Source organism: Poecilia mexicana, unplaced genomic scaffold (assembly GCF_051168715.1).
Source record: "Poecilia mexicana isolate PSO_F unplaced genomic scaffold, ASM5116871v1 scaffold_22, whole genome shotgun sequence".
NCBI lineage: Eukaryota > Metazoa > Chordata > Actinopteri > Cyprinodontiformes > Poeciliidae > Poecilia > Poecilia mexicana.
This window is the reverse complement of record NW_028263391.1, coordinates 5,802,469-5,822,112: the sequence shown is the minus strand read 5'-3', so window position 1 is coordinate 5,822,112 and position 19,644 is coordinate 5,802,469. Positions and strand designations below refer to the sequence as shown.

Here is a 19,644-nt window from a genome sequence, read left to right as displayed (position 1 = left end):
GTTTTTCCTGCTCAACTTCCTGCTTTGGAATATAAAACCATAGAGTAAGTCTTACCATAACAGTTATAAAAATGTATTGGAAATTTCAAATGTCGGTTCTGGGATATCCGAAGAATAAATCTGTTAATCACAGAGACAGGCTGGTCTAGCCCAGCTTTGCTAGGCTAGCAAAGCTATGTTTTTACTGCTAATGGATTTATGACTATAAAAAAAAGTATCTGGGGTCTAATGTATCCATGGAGAATTTTATTAGGCTTTCCTTCAATGGAAGCAGTGTAATGACTCTCCTCTCATCCACCACAGTCTCAGTTGTTCTCTTAGTTATAGTTTTCTTTTAAGGAGCGCTTTGGGGGGATGGGGGGGATAACCTGCATGCAGATTTTCAGAGACAGCAGTGTTGTGTTGGCCAGTGTGGAGCCAAGAAGGTAAGATCTAAATTAAGTAATGAGATAACCCTGCATTGAAACTGATGCAACATCCAGGCTGTAACACTAATATCCACAGTCAAAAATCATTTTAGATATTTTTGTATCAGAGATACAGATCTCTGCTAATGTCGTTACAGCTGTTAGATTAAAAACATTTCAGTTTTGATAATCATCTTAACTGCTTTTATTCTAATTTTGCTTTGTTTACATTTCCTTAATGAATGTCTAGTCGGTATGACTTACAGGTCCATCTCAGTATTAGAATATTGTGAGAAGAGTTTTTATATCGGTAATTTAGCTAAAAAAGTGAAACTCGGGTAGATGTTTCAAGCGTTATTTCTGTTAATTTTGATAATGGTTTAGTGCTAATGACAGAAAATTCAGTTTCTCAAATACATTTTTAAAAAGTGTACTTAAAAGTATATTTCATTTATATTTTATTTTATGTTGGTTCTGGCGTCTCTCGTTTTTCTCTTGACAATACTCCACAGCGTGTCTTTGGATCAACCAAAATCACAACTTTTTCCTTCCACTCAACTTCCTGCTAATAATATGCTTTGATATAGGCCTCTCTGATCAGCCTGCCTTTTTAGCAATGGCCCTAAGTGGCTCATCCTCCTTTTGAATTTGTTGGTCATAAAAGAGCATTTCTGTAAAACAAATACGTTTTTATATGACTCTAGTGTAAAATTTTGAAACTGATTTATGACATTTTATTGTTTATTATCTACAATGGTCATAGTTAATACACAAATAGTCACTAATACACAAACATATATTACTCTGTGTGTATTTAATTGGTCCAGTGTTACAACTTCTCAAAACCCAAACATTGACCCTCATCCAGAGGGAATTGATTATTCGTGTTTGCCCCTTACTACAAGATCAGGTCAGTAGGTTTTACTTTTCGAGGGGTTGTTGTCATTTAGAAAACAATGCCTAGGTAGTTTTCCAGCTGTTGTTTATATATCAGTGCTGGTAAAACAAAATCTTCTAAGCCACACATGAAAGCATAATTTCCGGGAAAGGAAACAAATCCAGACTAACCGACCGATGACGTCTCTCATCACGACAGCGCCAGGAAGTGAGGAGACGGTCATATTCCGTCGGGAGCGCAGCACGTTTCGTCGGCAGGCCGTGAGGCGGCGGCACAACGCAGGAAGCAACCCCACCCCTCCCACCTCGCTCATTGGATCTCCTCTCAGGTACGGCGTGTGCGAGCGGGGTCGGTGTGTGTGTATGTCTGTGTGTGTGTGGGGGGGGATCTCTATGGTTGTGTTGCCTGGTCTGAACATGTCACCTTCCTGTCCTCACATCAACATCGTTCTGCCTCCTCTGTTGTCCAGAACCTCAAACCAAACATCATCTCTTTACCACTTTCTTTGCCCTGCTGGACCTTATTTTGCCAGCTCTTTTATATTTCCATCTGGTGTTTTAAAGTTTTCATTTTAACCATTAAAGAATTAAATCCTGTAAGACTGAGAGGTACAAGGACCGAAGTTTTGATTTATCGACTTGGCTGTGAATTGTTTGTTGTTGTTTTTTTTTCTCCTTTCGATACGACTGCATGTTCTTCATCACGCTTCCCTTTTTATTGCCTGCAGACGACATTTGTTTCAAATTGGCGCTGTATAGAAAACAATTTTTACCAAGTTTTGACCGAAGTTTTGGTTGGATATATTGTATCGGTAATTGCGATACATTTTTCTCTTGACAATGCTCCACAGCCTGTCTTTGGATCAACCAAAATCACAACTTTTTCCTTCCTCTCAACTTCCTGCTAATAATATGCTTTGATATAGGCCTCTCTGATCAGCCTGCCTTTTTAGCTAAGTGGCTCTTCCTTCTTTAGAAAACAATTTTTACCAAGTTTTGACCGAAGTTGGGGTTGGATACATTGTATCGGTAATTGCGATACATTTCTTATCATGAGATCAATTTATCATTGTCACAATAAATTCCAACTAATGATGTTTTTTAAAAAAAAAAAAAACATGCCACATTAGTTTGACTAATATTTTCACTGTTTATTCTATTACAGCATCAATAAATATCAAGACATTTCAAAAATCTAATTAGATTCAGCTGCTGTGTGCAGTGTTGTGAAACAAATCACTCGTCTTTATGTGACTGGTGTCCTAAAGAAGCTTATTGTTTTTAAAGAGCGGTATTTGTGTTTGTGGAGCTATAATTGCTGCGCCATGCAGCCGCAGCCATACAGGTACCTAAAAAAAACAGAAGTAATAAATAGTTCTTATCAGCACTTTCATCATTATTAAAATAGTACCATAAAATATGACAGGGACTCACCTTTAAAACCGAGGATCTGTTTTCTCCTGTTGCAATCTCTCAAGGTCATACCTCTGAGTGCTTCAAAAGTGTTGAGCAAGAAAAACAAGTGAGCAGCCTGCCAGGGGTCATAAAGTTAAAAATAGATCTTTTCTTCCTCTGTCCTTTACTGACTTTACACTTTCACCTTCTCAGGCATTTTCTCCTCTGATTATGTGATCTGTATGTATAAGCAGTAACCGTAGCTTTGTGCAGGGCTGGTGGAAGGTTGCATATGTTCTTTTTGAGGTTTTTAATGGTGGATTTGAACCTTTTTTCAGGTTTAATTTGCCATATACAAACAACAAATGAGTGAATCTTTTATTTCATAAGTTTTAATTGTGGATTTTCTCCACACACAGTGTCTATCTTGTTTTTCTATCATTCTTTTTTATCTCTCTCCAGGGTTTGGGTTTTGAAACTCTGTCTTTGAACTCTACCTGCTGCATACATTCGTAGTCAACTTTAATATCTTAGTTTTTTTTAGTGAATGTTAAGGGCTGAGAATTTGGAAAGTTGAGTGTGGAAAAGTCAAGAATGTTTGCATTGAAATGTCTGGATTAGAACCATGATGTTTTCACGCCAGCACCGCTAAGCTGTCAGATAATTATGACGGCTGATCAGGGCCATTGTAGATAGAAAAAAAAGGAGTAAAAGTCTTCCAAAAAAAAAAAAACCTCTGATTTTGAGGTTAATTTCAGAAATTTTCTAGAAAAAACTCAGAAATTTCTGTTTCAAAGTCGGAAAAAAAAATCTTTATAGAAACGTTTTAGATTAGTATTTTATTCTTGAACATTTTCAACTTTTGGACCTCAGGATTTTTTTAAATTTATTTATTTATTTATTTATAGGAAATTTCTGAGATTCATCTCAAAATTTCTGAGATTTATTTCAGCTCAGACGCCGTTGTATTTAACGGCTGACTGTTAACTACTGTAAGTTAGAAATTGACTTTTATAATTTATCAGTTTAGTTGCAGGTAAGTTAAGAATGTTCCAATGCACAACACAAGTGATAACCAAAAACCTGTGGTAAAAAAAAAACAACACAAAAGGTGTGTAAACATTAGTTTTTTCTATCCTCCTGTCACTAACAGCTCTCTCTCCTCCAGCCTCCCTCTGTGTTGCTGCTGTAAACTGGAACAAATCTCACCTCGTCTCCTCCCTCTCTCCTCCAACAGTCTTCAGGAGGCTCTCAGCCAGGCCTCCCAGCCTTCTTCCTCTCTGGTGAAAACTCAGCCATCCAGAACCCCTTCCCAGGTGACAGTGCTGAGCGCAAGTGTGTCCCTGCTGGCCAGGAATGGAAGCGCGCACCTGGAGGGTTCTCAGGACAAGGCCTCGTCTGTGGGCGCCACCAGCTTACAGGACGACTTCGGTAGGCGGCTTATCGAGAGCGGCTTTTGTTTTTGCCTCTCTTTTTATCTTTTATTTTTCTCGTTTTTCCACAATCAAATAATTCAGAGTTTATTTTTAGTTACTTATTAGACTAACAAGTCTGGAAAACTTGACAGGGGTGGTGGTTGGGTCTCCAGCAGGACAGTGACCCTGGAGCTACAATGTAGCTTAGCTAATATAGCTTATTTATGTGCTAAAACGTCCCAGTCAAAGCCCAGACATAAATCCGATTGAAAACTGATGCTCGCAGACGCCATTCATCCAGTCTGAGATCGGACATAATTCTCAGTTTCTGTTCATAGCTGATAGAGAAATTCCTGAAATATTTTCCAGCTGCGGTTGTAGCAAAAACCAGAACACAATAAAATCTTTTGTTGTTCCACAGCAGGGAAAAGTCTGTGCAAGGTGACGGGCAACAACAGCAAATAGACTCACGACGACAGAATATGTTTTTAAAAAAATCTAAAAAGACAATAAAGATTAAAATGTTGTACAGTAAGTGGAAAATGTCAACATAAATAACGTGTAGTTAAAAAAAAACTGTTCAAAAGGAAGTCAAGCAGGCTGAACAGAAATGAAACATTTTTCACATGAACACTTTGTGTGCTTGCTTTCGGATGGTTTCCACGGTGACTCGGAGCGAGTGGATATGACGGTCTCAGTCAATCACAGGAGAGTGCCTGTTACTTACGGCTGGCGGGTTGTCCTAATCAGTTGAAGCCCGCTGGCGTTATCCGTGCTCCATTTACGGCGCCTGGCTGCGTCTGAAGCCAGAGGGGATCTGACCTTTGATCCCAGCCGAGCGCATCCATGTTCAGACGCACTGACACTGACCGTGGCTCTTCACCATCAGAAAACCGGTGATCACAGGAAGTCCATGAACCTGTCAAAACAAAGAGAGTGTCCCATGTGTCCTTGTGTCTGACACCTTCCTTCCTTCCTTCCTTCCTTCTTTCCTTCCTTCCTTCCTTCCTTCTTTCCTTCCTTCCTTCCTTCCTTCCTTCCTTCCTTCCTTCCTTCCTTCCTTCCTTCCTTCCTTCCTTCCTTCTTTCCTTCCTTCCTTCCTTCCTTCCTTCCTTCCTTCCTTCCTTCCTTCCTTCTTTCCTTCCTTCCTTCCTTCCTTCCTTCCTTCCTTCCTTCCTTCCTTCCTTCCTTCCTTCCTTCCTTCCTTCCTCCCTCCCTCCCTCCCTCCCTCCCTCTATAACAGTTAATGTGTGTGGAGTTCTCTGAACGTTTGTGTTTTCTGCACAGCGGGGCCATAAGCTTCTCAAATATCTCTGATAAACACATTTCAGATTTACAGATTCCTCAGTCGGAGTACAACTTTGTTTCTTTCTCTTCCTAACAGGAGAAAACGCTCCTTAGCTTTCTCTAAAGTCAGGCAACTTTTTACAGCAGCTGATTATCGACTGTTTGGTTTTGCAAACCGAGTCGTGACATTCCCATCAGCCTCCCACCACTTGAATTTGAAGCAAATATTAACACAAGGCGGTTGCTGTTACCACGGCAGCATTGTAAGGATCGCCGTACTTGACGTAAATGTTGCAGCTGCGTCAAAAACAGAAACTGAAGCGGTTCTGAGAGAGGAACGTCGCTAAGCGTTCTCTTTCCATCTGCTTCTCGTTAAGTCATTTTCAGAATCTGATTAAAACGCCGCTGTTCGTCCGTTAAACATTCACATTCTCCCCTTTCACCTCAGACCAGACTCGCGCTAAGAAACTGGAATACAGTGAGAGTGACTACTGCAAAGCGTTAGCCGTCCGGTTTACTTAATGCAAACATAAAGCTGACTGATTTTTTTGTTTTCTGTCGCGTTTACCCCAGGAAAGCTCACTCCCTCCCTGTACGAGGCCGGCGGATGCGACATGTCGCTGGTCAACTTTGAACCCGCAACCAGACGAGCCTCCAACAACCTGTGGTAAATTTCAATTTCAGAAAGTTGGGCTTGAGAGGCTTAAACTCTTCCTGGCTTTTTCAAGCATTTTTATTTCTGTTTTTTCCAGTTTTTCCTCATGACTACAATGGCGTATCAGGGCCATTGTGAAGAGAGAGAGGAAAAAAAAAAAAAGAAGATTTCAGTCAAAAACTCAGAAATTTAGAAATTCATGTGGAGAAATTTTTCCAGGAGAGAATTGGACATTTCCGGGTTCAAAAAGTCGAAAATTTGTGAAATTTTCAGATTAATTACAGAAAATTTCTTGAAAATTTCTATGTTCAAAAAGTCAAAAAATTTGCAAGAAAAATTTCAGAGATTTTAAGAATACTCTCAGAAATTGTTTAAATAAGAGTTAAAAAAAAAAAAAAATGTGTCAGAGTTTCACATTTCTGAATTTGAAAAGTTGAACATTTTAACATCTTTTATTTAGCGTCTGTGTTTTATACATATCTCTGGGGATACATAATTGACTCATTATTACACTTTAAGAAACATCCAGGATAAAACTGGTGAAAACAGTCCAGCCATTTTGTTTTTGTCTTGATGTCATTGGAAAACCAGAACCTGCTGATGGTTTTCTTCATTTGGTGTTTGTGCAGGGACACCGACTCCCACCTCTCCAGTTCTACCTCAGTTCGCTTCTACCCTCACGACCTGGTGAGTAACCAACTAATAAGATGGTGTGTGTGTGTGTGTGTGTGTGTGTGTGTGTGTGGGTGTGTGTGTGTGTGTGTGTGTGTGTGTGTGTGTGTGTGTGTGTGTGTGTGTGTGTGTGTGTGTGTGTGTTTTGGAGGACTTAAAGGAAGCAGACCAAAACAAATGACCTTGAGTGACACGTGGAAATTTGTTTGCTTATGCTGGTTTCACAGCTTCTTTAAAAACGCTCTTTGTTTTTAATCTATGTTCTTGTAAGGCTTAAAGTAACAACATTCTGTCAAACCACCTTAATAAAAAGAATCACTTTTACTCATTTTAATTTCAGCACTTTTTGGGGGGCGACGGGGAGAAAAAAACAAGTTTTCCTTGAGTTTTGTGATGTTAGTCGCAAATTGAGGGAACTGTAGCTGACCACGAGACAGTTCTCCCTCCATCAGATCCGTCTGAACCGCCTGCTGACCATGGACCCGGAGCTGCTGGAGCAGCAGGACGGAGACCTGAGCCCGGAGCTGCAGGACGCGCCGCTGGGACCGGACAGCGCCGCGGCCTCCGCTCCTGCCGGCAAGGCCAAGCAGTACTACCGCCTCTGGCTCCTCCCGTACCTGTGGGTCGGCCTGCATTTCGACCGGCTCACGCTGCTGGCGCTGTTCGACAGGTGGGCTCGTCTTTACTTCTCTCCGCGCTTCACGTCGCGTTGGGTAACTTGGAGTTTCAGACGACCGAACCGATTCAATCGATCTGTGAATGCACTGAGTTTTGGTCTGAGTGGGCCTGTTGCAATAAGCAATGAATCAGTGAATCAATTAATCCCATGATAAAGTGAAATGAAGTCAGTAATTTCCTTTTGCGTGATTTGTTGTTTTTCTCTTTCTACAAGAATTAGATGATAAAAGTCTTCAGTCTGGTGCTTTGGTCTCGACTAGACCTTTGTTTTGAAAGACCATTTTTGTTTACAGAGACTTCATCGTTTATTTCATTTGTTGATTCTGTTTTGTTTATTTATTTTGGATATTTCCACTAACTTCCAGCTCCAGTGTTAAATATTCATCAGAATTTAAACCTTGTTGATCTCTGAGAATGTGTTCTTGTTATTAATATACTATTACCATTATCTCACTCCAAAATGGTCTCAAAACAACAATGTCATTGTTTATCTCGATAACTTCTGGGACGATTTTATCGTCCAGAAAAATTTGAGGATTACATACATATTCTTATTTAGACTCATGAAATTTATTCTCATTGATTGATTACAGGAAAATCAAGAAAAAAAAAACACTTTTCTCATATTAATAAACAGGAAACTCTTTACATTAAAAAGTTCTTCATAAGTCAATTAAACTTTTTCATGTTTAGAGACCATGTGGTGAAGGTGAGAGAATGAACGCTCATGTTGTTAACATGTCAGTGTTTTTCAGGCGTACCTCAGGGTTCTGTCATTGGGCCTTTTTGAATTCTGAATTTATGTTTGATTTATTGTGGATTTCTTCTTATTAATATTGTTTTTTGTGCCATTTTTTAAAAAATACTTGTCTTTATTGCTTCTCTCTCTTTTTTTTTCTTTTGGGTATAAATTGTGATACACGGCTTGTGTTTCCGTGTTTGAACAACCAACAAGCGTTGTTCTCCCGCCGTCGGTCAGAATGACCTTTTCACGAACGGCAGCCTAAAGTTCAGAGCATATTCTTTCTCGCTCCTCTCCAGTTCACCGACCCATGACTTGCTGCTTCTTTTTGTTTGGTTTTATCTAAAAGAAAATGTGTTTCCCTCCGTCTCTGTTTGTTTTTGTATTTGTCGTCGCTCCAGGAACCGCGAGGTTCTGGAGAACGTCCTGGCCGTGGTGCTGGCCGTCCTGGTGGCCTTCCTGGGCTCCGTGCTCCTCGTTCACGGCTTCTTCACCGACATCTGGGTCTTTCAGTTCTGCCTCGTCATCGCAAGTTGCCAGTATTCCCTGCTGAAGGTGAGCCGAGCCGCTCGACTCAGCAGCTTAACGTTGTGTCGACCTGACCTTAAAAGAAAAAAAAGAAAGTAAAAGACAAAAAAAAAGAAAGAAGAGGTGAAACGACGTAGAAGCCGCTTTTGGAAGGAAGGAGTTCAAACGCTGCTCTCATTCGTCTCGACGCGGCGGGGGGAGAACATGAAAGCGCGCCATTTCCCCCTGAGGGGGGAATCTGTGACGCTCTGAAGTGTTGGGCTTTTCTTTCCTCTGTCAGAAATGTTTAAAGAAACAAAAAAATAAAATAAACACCCTCTGGAAACCACATGTTTGCTCACAGCGTATCGACGTCCTTCCATTATTTATTTTGCTTTTCTTTATTTCCAGAGCGTTCAGCCGGACTCCTCCTCGCCTCGACACGTACGTAGTCATTTCTCATTTGCTTTACGCTGCATAAAACTTCCAAAAGTTCATCTTGAACCTGTTCACATAAAGTGACGTCTGTGTTTAAGGTAGAAATTCTGTCTGGATTGATCATTTTTACAACCTCTACTTATTTAGTGGGAGTTTTTTTTTTTTTGGCTTATGGAAAATGATGCTGCTTTTCCTCTGAGTTCCCGCCGCCTCCCTCCCTTTGCGTCAGTAGGGCTGCTCTGAAACGGCGTCTTTTATTAATGCAGCTCTTACTCAGCTGCAGGCGCAAAGCTTTAAATAGCTGCTGAGAGTTTAGGCCACGGCTCTCTCTCTCTCTCTCTCTCTCTCTCTCTCTCTCTCTCTCTCTCTCTCTTTGTCTGCATCTCACTTTCTCTCTGCCGCTACCCGCCGGTGTTGTCCCCGTTTCCGCTCCCTGAGCTGACGTTCGGGACTTTGGATCGTCTCCTCTCATTACGTAAAAAAAAGCAAAAAATTTTTTCAAAAACCAAAGTCTGTGGTGTGTGAAAAGCACGGCAGGTCACTTGCCTCCAGCGGAAACTGGCACGAGAATGACCTTTGTCCCTTGGAACAGATCTAATGTGACCCTGATCACATTTTCCTTTGGAATAATTGAATGAATAATTGAACTGCAGTGAGAAATTACTATTACTTCTAGTATGCCTTTATAAATACATATTGAACTTTTTATATATGTGTGTAATAGAGTTGGTAATATTAACGCACAATATTAATCAAACTACTTATTTTGACCTAAAACATTTGGTTAAAGAGACCAATTGACTCGTTTTATTTGTTGTTTCTGTTTGGTTTACTCTGAATGTTTAAAATGTTTCCCAGATGTTCAATAGACTTTAAAGTTTATTGATCTTTGAAAATATGTGCGTAACTTGAAAATGGTCTCAAAACAACAATATTATCGTTTATCGCAATATGTTCTGGAACAATTTATTGTCCAGAAATGTTTGTCGCCTAGCTCTCTGTAACTTTGTAAGTATCCAGTATGAACACATAGTGTTTACATTTAGATATGACAAAAAAAAATCCTAACAGGAAGTTGTGAGTGTTTTGAAGCAATCTGATTGGCTGACTGCGCAAAGCTACAACTAAAAGCGTTTATGTTTGCATTACACTGCCCCCTACTTGTTTAGCCGTTTATAGCAGCTGCTCGGTGCGGATTTACGTGGATGAGAAACCTTTTTTTCTGAATCCGATCCCGTGATTATTTTTCTGAACGACGCGGCGAAGGTATCCGTTCTCGTAAACACCCGGCTGCGTCAGGACGGCGCCTGAGTCTGTGATCGTTCATTCCCCTTGTGCCTGCAGGGTCACAACCGCATCATAGCGTACAGCCGGCCGGTCTACTTCTGCCTTTGCTGCGGCCTCATTTGGCTGCTGCACTACGGCAGTCTGAGGATCAGCTCGTCCCGCTTCACGCTATACGGAGTGGCGCTCACCAGCTCGCTGCTGCTGGCGTCGGCCAGAGACCTCGTCATTGGTGGGTGCACTTCCTGCTAGACGTTTTGCATATTTTATTGTTCTAAAATAAGTTAAAAAAAAATTTAAATCATGTCAAAAAAATCTGCTGCTTTGCGAGTCCAGATGCAGAAAGCACTGAAAGTCACTTTGTGTGTGTGTGTGTGTGTGTGTGTGTGTGTGTGTGTGTGTGTGTGTGTGTGTGTGTGTGTGTGTGTGTGTGTGTGGGGGTGTGTGTGTGTGTGTGTGTGTGTGTTCCTGCAGTCTTCACTCTGTGTTTCCCCATCGTGTTCTTCGTGGGGCTGCTGCCACAAGTCAACACGTTCGTCATGTACCTCTTCGAGCAGCTGGACGTCCATGTGTTCGGGGGCAACGGTGAGTGGCTGTGACCTCGGCGGGATGACGCGACACACACTCACACACTTTGTTGCTCCAAACTCACTGTACCGCAGGGAGGCTTATAGCGGCGTTCTTCCTGGCCTGGTTCCTGTCAGTCGTCTCGTTGCTGCTGTTTTATTTTCTCTCTCTCTCTCTGCAGCCTGCACGAGTCTCCTGTCGGCGCTGTACAGCACGCTGCGCAGCGTCGTCACCGTCGCCTTGCTCTACGGCTTCTGCTACGGCGCGCTCAAGGTAAGAGCTGACCAAGACGTAAAGGTGGATTGTTGCAGAAACATGCCAGCCGATTCCCTTGTCGGTGGGCCAGCTTGTCATCTGTTTGTTTGGTCTTTGGAGCCGTAAAGTGACATAAAAGCAAAGCTTTCGTCATCGTTCTAGGAGACCTGGGAGCCGCACCACATCCCCGTGTTGTTCTCTGTGTTCTGCGGCCTCCTGGTGGCAGTGTCGTACCACCTGAGCCGGCAAAGCAGTGACCCCTCCGTGCTCATGTAAGCCTCAGCTTTTTTTTTTTTTTTTTTTTCCCCCGTGGCTGCAAAATATTAGCATTTAGTTTTTAGATACTTGCTTTAAAACATCTGGTTTGTCTAACCGTCAGCTGGGTTTTGAAACACTACAAATCACTGCTCTCCTTCTGCAGAGCTGGGTTGTAGGTCACTGGCATTATTTTATCAGGTTAAGGAATCAGAATTTAATAATTTAAGTGTTTTCTTAACCTCTGCAAGTGACTTTTACAGTGATGTAGAAGTGAGACTGTATCCGCTGCTGCAGCTGCAGCGCCCCCATCTGGCTTTTATTCCTGCACACCACCATGCTGTCCTTACTTTTTCTATTCATAAACACATTAATTTCTACCTATGTGCTTAGCTTTTGCTTATCACAAGTTAAATATTTCCAGCGCATTACAAAGACGGATGATCATGAAAATACTGAAGTATAATTCAGCAGATTAATCATATATTAGGACCGGGACTTTAGACTTGAACGCAGTAATATTAATTAATTCAATTTTAACTTGTTCAAAAGTGTTATACTTTTACATAGAAATGAATTGTGCCCGGGAAGTTACAAGAAGAACATTTTTTCTCCTCTTGCTTTGCAGCTCACTGATACAGTCCAAGATTTTGCCCAATCTGAAAGACAAGAACCCAGAGGACCCCCTGTCTGAGGTGCAGGACCCTCTGCCCGACAAGCTGAGGGCCTCGGTGGTGAGTCTGGCGTCCTGAGCCCTCTGAGCTCTGGCTAGGCGTAGACCAGCTACATGACATTTTGTTAAATACCGATTCCTCATCTCATGCCTGATGTTTCTTTTCAAATGTGTAGAATGAGCGCCTGCAGTCGGACCTGATTGTCTGTGTGGTCATTGCTGTCCTTTACTTTGCCATACATGTCAGCACAGTGTTCATAGCACTCCAGGTACAGTAAAAACGTTAGCTCTGAAAACTAAAGTCAATGATTTATTTTTGGAGTTAAGCTCGCAACATGGCCGCAGACTTTTTCAAAGTCTCGCGCGGTTATTAGGCTTCCATTTGTCCGAGGAGCATCCATGAACGAAACCTTTGACCCCCCTTCCCCGTTTCTGCTCGTGTGTTCGGATTGAGAAGACGTAACCGTTGGTTTAATGACGGCCTGGTTCTCTCCTCAGCCCTTCCTCAGTTACGTCCTGTACGCTCTGCTGGGGACGGTGGGACTCCTCACCCACTACCTGCTCCCACAAGTTCGCAAGCAGCTGCCCTGGTACTGCTTCTCTCACCCACTGCTCAAAACAAAGGAGTACTACCAGTTCGAGGTCAGAGGTAAGCAAACGGCGCTCCCTAAAACTTTGACCCCTTTTATTTATTTATTTATTTATTTATTTATTTATTTATTTATTTTGCATTTTTCAAATTACAACCACATATTTCACGGAACGATGTGTTTCTGTTCATGGAAGAAATAAGAAAAAACAAAGAGAGTAGATCAATTTTTTCTTATTAAGATGTCACGTTTTTTCCTTATTTTTGTTATTTCTATCTATACTCTTTGCCTGTTTTATGTTTAAAGACCCATTAATATACAGCTCTAGAAAATGTAACCCTGTTGAAAACCTCCTGGTTTTCCCACCAAATGATTCACATCAGCTTTGTTATTTCTAGATGAACATGAACTTGTTTCCTTTGCATGATTAAAAAAGCACTGCATGTTTTTTGTTATTTTGACCATTTCTCATTTTCTGCAAACAGAAACTACATTTTTGCTTTGGATTTCAGAGACATGGGGTTCGTAGAATAAAAGAATAGTGTTCATTTTACTCAAACATAAAGAGTAAAATCAGACAAACTGATCATTTTAAGTGATCTCTTAATGTTTTTTCCAGAGCTGTAGATTGATGTTTAGTTGCTTATTCAATAGTGAATCGACTTTTGAAGGAAGAGGCGGACTGTCCAGGACGCTTTTCTTCAAACTTCTCCATTTCATTCAAAACTTTTATGTCGGCATGTGACATGTTCACTTCAAGCTGTAAAATGAATGAAATAAGCAAATAAAAATGTGAAAATTTCACCTTTTTTCAAAATGATTTACAGATAAGAAATGAATAAGTGGCCCGCATTTGTGTTCACCCCTGTTTATTCTGGCACCCCTAATTAAAATCCTTACTCGACCAGCTGCTGTCAAGTCACTTAACTTGTAAATAAACTGGCAGCAGCCAAAGCAGGACGGCTAAGAAATCAACAGTATGAAACACTTCCACTGTATCGCTGTGTGCCATTTTGAAAACGGGTGCACCGATTGCAGTTTTCTGTCCGATCACCGATTTCTTTTTTTTTTTTTTTTTTTTTTTTCCGAAAAGCCTGACCTGCCGGTTCCGGTTTTGGCCGCCTCCTGCTGACCTTTGAACTCTGAGCCTTTTGTCTCCTCTCAGATGCGGCTCACGTCATGTGGTTTGAAAAGCTTCACGTGTGGCTGCTGTTTGTCGAGAAGAACGTCCTCTACCCGCTCGTCATCCTCAACGAGCTGAGCGGCAGCGCCAGGGAACTCGCCAGTCCAAAGAAACTCGACACAGAGTGAGTCGTCTGCATTTTTATGTATTATTCATGAGCTTCTACTTCCATTTTGTGTGTCTGCGACCAAATTTATTACTGGATATCCGACGTCCAGCTTTAATTTAAACACATTTATTGGAAACCCTAGTAACGTGACAAAAAGAAATTTGAAAAAATATTTTATTGCTGTGGTATTAAATCACAAAAAAAAAAAAAAAAACTTTTAATTGAATTAAATTATGAAAGCAAGAAGGTCACAGATTATGTCAAAAAATTTTATTTGATTGTTTTTTTGTTTTCTATTAACAATCCATGACTTCCTGTTTGTCTTGTCAAATACAGCCTGTTTCCTGAAACCTCACAGAAAAGTTGTTTCTCCTACACGTCAAACAAACTGCGCCACATGACACACACGCCTTATATTCCGCCACGTCTATAGATTTGACACAACTGTGAGTTTTGTTGGGGTTTTTTTTGCGCTTGCTGTGCTGCCAGGGTCGGCGCTCTGATGATCACGGTGGCCGGCCTGAAGCTGCTCCGCTCCTGCTACAGCAGCCCCACCTACCAGTACGTCACCATCCTCTTCACCGTCCTGTTCTTCACCTTCGACTACCGCCACCTGTCCGAGACGCTGCTGCTGGACCTCTTCCTCATGTCCATCGTTTTCAGCAAGGTGAGCGGCAGCAAATCCAAATCGAAGCTCACCTCGACTTTGGAGGTGTTTCGTTTGGGACCGTGTCGGTGGACAGAACGTGTTTTTTTTTTCCCCCTCTCTGTCGATACAGTTGTGGGAGCTTTTCTACAAGCTGCACTTTGTTTACACCTACATCGCTCCGTGGCAAATCACCTGGGGCTCAGCCTTCCACGCCTTCGCTCAGCCCTTCGCCGTGCCTCGTATCCTTCGGCGCCGCACTCAGCTGTTTGACACGTTCGGTTTCAGTAGTCATTTCTATAAGCGCATCGTCATCACGCCGCCTTGACTTGAGCTTGTCCAGATTCCGCCATGCTGTTTGTCCAGGCTGTGGTGTCTGCCGTCTTCTCCACACCCCTCAACCCTTTCCTGGGCAGCGCCATCTTCATCACCTCCTATGTTCGGCCTGTGAAGTTCTGGGAGCGGGACTACAAGTAGGCAATGCTGTCGTGAGACGGCACTTGTTTATTCCTGTCTACGCGTTTCTAAGATGGTTGATTTTTTACTTTTTTTTATTTTGTGCAGCACCAAGAGAGTGGATCACTCGAACACTCGACTAGCCTCTCAGCTCGACAGAAATCCAGGTGAGACGTCGTTTCACGTTGATCTGTTGCCAGAAATCTTGACAGAGACAAACCGTGAGGCTTAAAGTAGTTCTCAAACAGCAAACTTTGGATATATATGTTTTTACCTTCCTCACCAGTCTGTGCACTTTTGCAACAATTAAAATTTGTTTTAGATATCGGCATGAAAATTTTCCCCCAAAGTATGAATTACATAATTAGCTCAAAGTAATAAAACTGTTCTGACGTTTCCCAATGTGTGAGATTACGCTGCATTACTAAAAGCTAGATATGTTATGAAGGGGCAGTATTATGTAAAACTGACTGTTTTGAGCTTTGCATCAAGTTATAATGTTACTAAAATCATAGCTGGAGTGTTGCATACCTGAGAAATCCTTTAATTTCCTGTGACAACCACTCAGCTGTGCAAAACGCCTGGAGCGAGAGCCGCCTTCGAGACGCAGCTCCTCCTTGGAGCTGCAGCTTTCAAGCTGCTGCCTCACACAGTATCCCTCCTCCGTCAGTCCCCACTCGGCTCCTTCAGACTAGCCAGCAGCAATTAGCAAACATCTGGTGGAGCAGAGCATCATGAGCTCATGAAAGGAGCTGCTTGTCAGTGAAACACTCATATAAACGTTGTTAAAGGGTTAATGCCTCTTTTGCACATCCTTACCATGTTTGCCGAGAAACGACGCGGCCTCCAAGATGCGACGTTTGAATCTCGACTTCCTTTCGCCTTTTCTCAGGCTCGGACGACAACAACTTGAACTCGATCTTCTACGAGCATCTGACTCGCTCCCTGCAGCACAGCCTGTGCGGAGACCTCCTGCTGGGCCGCTGGGGGAACTTCAGCACCGGGGATTGCTTCATCCTGGCGTCGGACTACCTGAACGCCTTGGTGCACCTCATCGAGATCGGCAACGGCCTGGTCACCTTCCAGCTCCGGGGCCTGGAGTTCAGAGGTGAGGCCGGAGATTTGGTTGTGGCGTTGTGGCCTTTAAAACGATGTCGGTTTTCTAAATAATCTGGCAATCTGACAGATTAAGCAAGACTAGGATGGTTAAATTAAAAAAAAATCAGCTGAATGTGCTGATTTTTTTCTTCTTATCAAATTAATCGATTAATCGTCAGAATAATCAATTACTAAAATAACGGTTGAGTCCTTTCTTTGACTTTGGGATGAATCTGCTGGGACATTCACTCCTGGGGAAAATTAGCAGATGCACCGAGTAGTTTTGTTTACAAGCTCTTCTGTTGTTGTTGTTTTCTCTCCTTTCTAAGATTTTGAAAAATAAATTACATGTGAACAATTACTCAGCAAGTTTAGATCCAAATGAGCTAAAAAGTAAAAATAAATAAAGGATTTTACTACCTCGGTTTAACGCTTTATTTCAGTGGAAAACACACCTGACTGCTGTTTATCAGCGTGACTCTGAGTCATTTAGCTGGAGGGTTTGTGCTACATAGCGGACCTGATGAAACGGGAGCGGTGCCAGCAGCATGTGACGCCGTCAACCTTTTGCAGACACGAGCATCACCAGCTTGTCAGCATCTTTATCTGTGACAACTTTTTGTATTTCAAAGCATGATATGGTGAAATGGTGTGGAAAAAGTTGCTTAGCTAGTAGTCTGTACAATAGAAAATGAATTAGCTTCTTCTCTTAGTAAAACCAGACTTTAAGTGGGTTTTATCGTCCTAAACACTTGAAAATCTCCCCTTATTTATGGACAGTACAAGTTAAAATCATGATTCTCCTTCTCATTTTGAGGTTTTTTGATTATTTCTGATTTGTTTTTTTAGGTACTTACTGCCAGCAGAGGGAAGTGGAGGCCATCACTGAGGGAGTGGAGGAAGACGAAGGCTGCTGCTGCTGCGAGCCGGGCCACCTCCCTCACATCCTGTCCTTCAACGCTGCCTTCGGTCAGCGCTGGCTGGCCTGGGAGGTTCTGGTCACCAAATATGTTCTGGAGGGCTACAGCATCACCGACAACAGCGCCGCCTCCATGCTGCAGGTGTTCGACCTGCGGCGCATCCTCACCACTTACTACGTCAAGGTTGTTGTTTTTTTTGTTTGTTTGTTGTTTTTTTTGGTGTGTGTGTGTGTTTTGGTTTGTTTTTTTCATTTTCGGACATTTTGGACACCCGTACGTCGCTGCGTGCGTTCTGATCAAAACAGCGTAGCACTATTATATAAAACATGCCGTTTTCTTTTGCATGTTTCTGTCACAGGTCTTAATTTTAATTCGTAATGTTCTTAAAAATCCCTTAAAATTTCTTACTTTTTTTTTGGCCTTAAATATGTTAAATCAGGTCTTAACTTTTGTCCTAGCAGCACTATTTAATTTTGAATGTGTAGGTTTTTACAGTTTTTTCTTGTGGAGCTTTTCTGTCAGGCAAAACTTAGAGTCACGCAGTTCTGTGACTCACGGCGGTTCAGGCTACAGCTAACTAGCTGTTAATATATCCTAGCTAAAAGCTAGCTAGCTAACTTTTTTGCGACTCAGTGTAAATCTATTGCCAGTTGGCTGGACAACATTCGTGTTCACCAGTCACTCACTTCTGTTGCTAAGCTAAACGATGCTACGTGCATTCTGATCACAAAAGCTTGACGCTATAAAGTATTTGATTTTCTTTTGTACATTTCTGTCGTGCTCCAGGTCTTAAATGTCATTCTTTCTGGAAAAACATCTGAGATTTAAGTTGGCGGAGCCACAGATTGAAGACACTGTGATGATTCAGTTGATTGTCTGAATGTTGGGAACAGTTCTGAACTTGTTGTCGCTCTCTGGGCTCAGGGCATCGTCTACTACGTGATCGCCTCACCCAAGCTGGAGGAGTGGCTGTCTAACGAGACCATGAAAGAGGGCCTGCGAGGATGTGGCGAGAGGAACTACGTGGACCTGGACCCCACCTTTAATCCAAACATCGACGAGGACTACGACCACCGGCTGGCAGGCATCTCCAGAGACAGTTTCTGCGGCGTCTACCTGGGATGGATCCAGTACTGTAACTCTCAAAGGGCTAAGGTATGCCTCAAGAAATACATCTGATCAGATTAAAATCTTTTCTGCATATGATTTATGTTTTTTTGTTTTTTTTTTGCATAGTTTGGTTTGTGTTGAAGCTGTTTGCGGGGAATGCTTTGTTGGTTAACACACCTGCTCTGATCCAGTTGTAAACATTTTAGATTTGATCAGACGTTAAAACAACAGCTGACTCCAGCTGCTATGAAGCCTAACAGGACTTTCCTGTTTCTGCTTCGTCCTGCAGCCGCTCAACAGCGACAAAGACTCGCCTCTCGTGCTGCTCTGCTTCGGCCTGTGCGTCCTGGGAAGGAGAGCGCTGGGAACAGCAGCACATCACATGTCCAGGTTATCTAGTCATCTTTATTATGCCAAGTGAATGATTTGCAACTCCTGCGCAACATGCTGTGTGTTTTAAAAGCTAAACAGCAGCGGAAGGGGGATTTCTTGTCCTCGTGACTTTTTTACATTTTGTCACAAACTTTGAAAGTATCGAGTTGTGTGTGATTTGATTTTACTGTAGTTGTAGCTGTTCTGCAGTTACGGGGAGATAACTATTTTACAATCGGAAAAATTCTAATATTTTTTCATTTGTATTCAGAAAAATGTGGAACAGTTTGATTGGTATGAATACTTTACTTCATTAAAAAAATCACATTAAATTTATCTGGTTATTGAAAACAGCAGTGGTCTATTACCTTCCATCCCAGTAAAATACACCAACTTTGTATTCTGAACATGGCAAAATGTGAAAAAGTTTGATTGGTGTGATTATTTTTGCTACACACTGTGAACACTAGACGGATAGTAGCATTTAAAACTTCCATCTCTTCTTTCTGATTTCCCTCTCAGCAATCTGGAGTCTTTCCTTTATGGGCTGCATGCATTATTTAAAGGAGACTTCCGCATCTCTTCCGTGCGAGACGAGTGGATCTTCGCAGACATGGAACTGCTCAGGAAAGTTGTGGTGCCTGGAATCCGAATGTCTCTTAAATTACACCAGGTGAGCGAGGCTGTAACATGGTTGACGCTCATATTTAAAGAGTCTTAAATTCATGTGTCTAAAATTAAGGCCTTAAAATGTCTTGCGTTCATTAAAAAAAAGTAAGTTGGTCTTAAATGTTGTCATGGCGGGACTATTTAATCTTGCATATTTTATGTAGTTTTTTTGTTTTTTCATTCTGTTCTGTGACTCCATGTGGTTCAGGCTACTAGCTGCTAACTAGCTGCTAATATACGCTTGCTAGCTAACTAGAGTATACCCTCAAGTTGAAGGAAAATATTTATCCATAACCTAAAACAGTTTCTAGCTAGCTATCCAAGAAAAGTATCAGCCAGCACTTGCTAGCAACCCTAATTTGTA

The 19,644-nt window shown here is 42.0% G+C and overlaps 1 protein-coding gene across 1 annotated transcript in view; it reads left to right on the top strand.

Annotated features, from left to right (window-relative positions):
- The window catches only part of pcnx1 (pecanex 1), a 40,170-nt gene that overhangs the window by 14,383 nt on the left and 6,143 nt on the right, over positions 1 to 19,644 (top strand). Inside the window, exons 7-30 of the mRNA XM_014975903.2 lie at positions 1,504 to 1,633; positions 3,937 to 4,130; positions 5,975 to 6,068; positions 6,686 to 6,743; positions 7,181 to 7,398; positions 8,550 to 8,703; positions 9,067 to 9,099; positions 10,438 to 10,609; positions 10,852 to 10,962; positions 11,126 to 11,217; positions 11,362 to 11,471; positions 12,083 to 12,188; positions 12,304 to 12,396; positions 12,626 to 12,776; positions 13,883 to 14,024; positions 14,499 to 14,676; positions 14,789 to 14,897; positions 14,999 to 15,128; positions 15,220 to 15,278; positions 16,004 to 16,219; positions 17,059 to 17,312; positions 18,054 to 18,284; positions 18,529 to 18,629; positions 19,134 to 19,284. Coding sequence (XP_014831389.2) covers positions 1,504 to 1,633; positions 3,937 to 4,130; positions 5,975 to 6,068; positions 6,686 to 6,743; positions 7,181 to 7,398; positions 8,550 to 8,703; positions 9,067 to 9,099; positions 10,438 to 10,609; positions 10,852 to 10,962; positions 11,126 to 11,217; positions 11,362 to 11,471; positions 12,083 to 12,188; positions 12,304 to 12,396; positions 12,626 to 12,776; positions 13,883 to 14,024; positions 14,499 to 14,676; positions 14,789 to 14,897; positions 14,999 to 15,128; positions 15,220 to 15,278; positions 16,004 to 16,219; positions 17,059 to 17,312; positions 18,054 to 18,284; positions 18,529 to 18,629; positions 19,134 to 19,284 — 3,287 coding nt within the window. The remainder of the gene's footprint in view (positions 1 to 1,503; positions 1,634 to 3,936; positions 4,131 to 5,974; positions 6,069 to 6,685; positions 6,744 to 7,180; positions 7,399 to 8,549; positions 8,704 to 9,066; positions 9,100 to 10,437; positions 10,610 to 10,851; positions 10,963 to 11,125; positions 11,218 to 11,361; positions 11,472 to 12,082; positions 12,189 to 12,303; positions 12,397 to 12,625; positions 12,777 to 13,882; positions 14,025 to 14,498; positions 14,677 to 14,788; positions 14,898 to 14,998; positions 15,129 to 15,219; positions 15,279 to 16,003; positions 16,220 to 17,058; positions 17,313 to 18,053; positions 18,285 to 18,528; positions 18,630 to 19,133; positions 19,285 to 19,644) is intronic.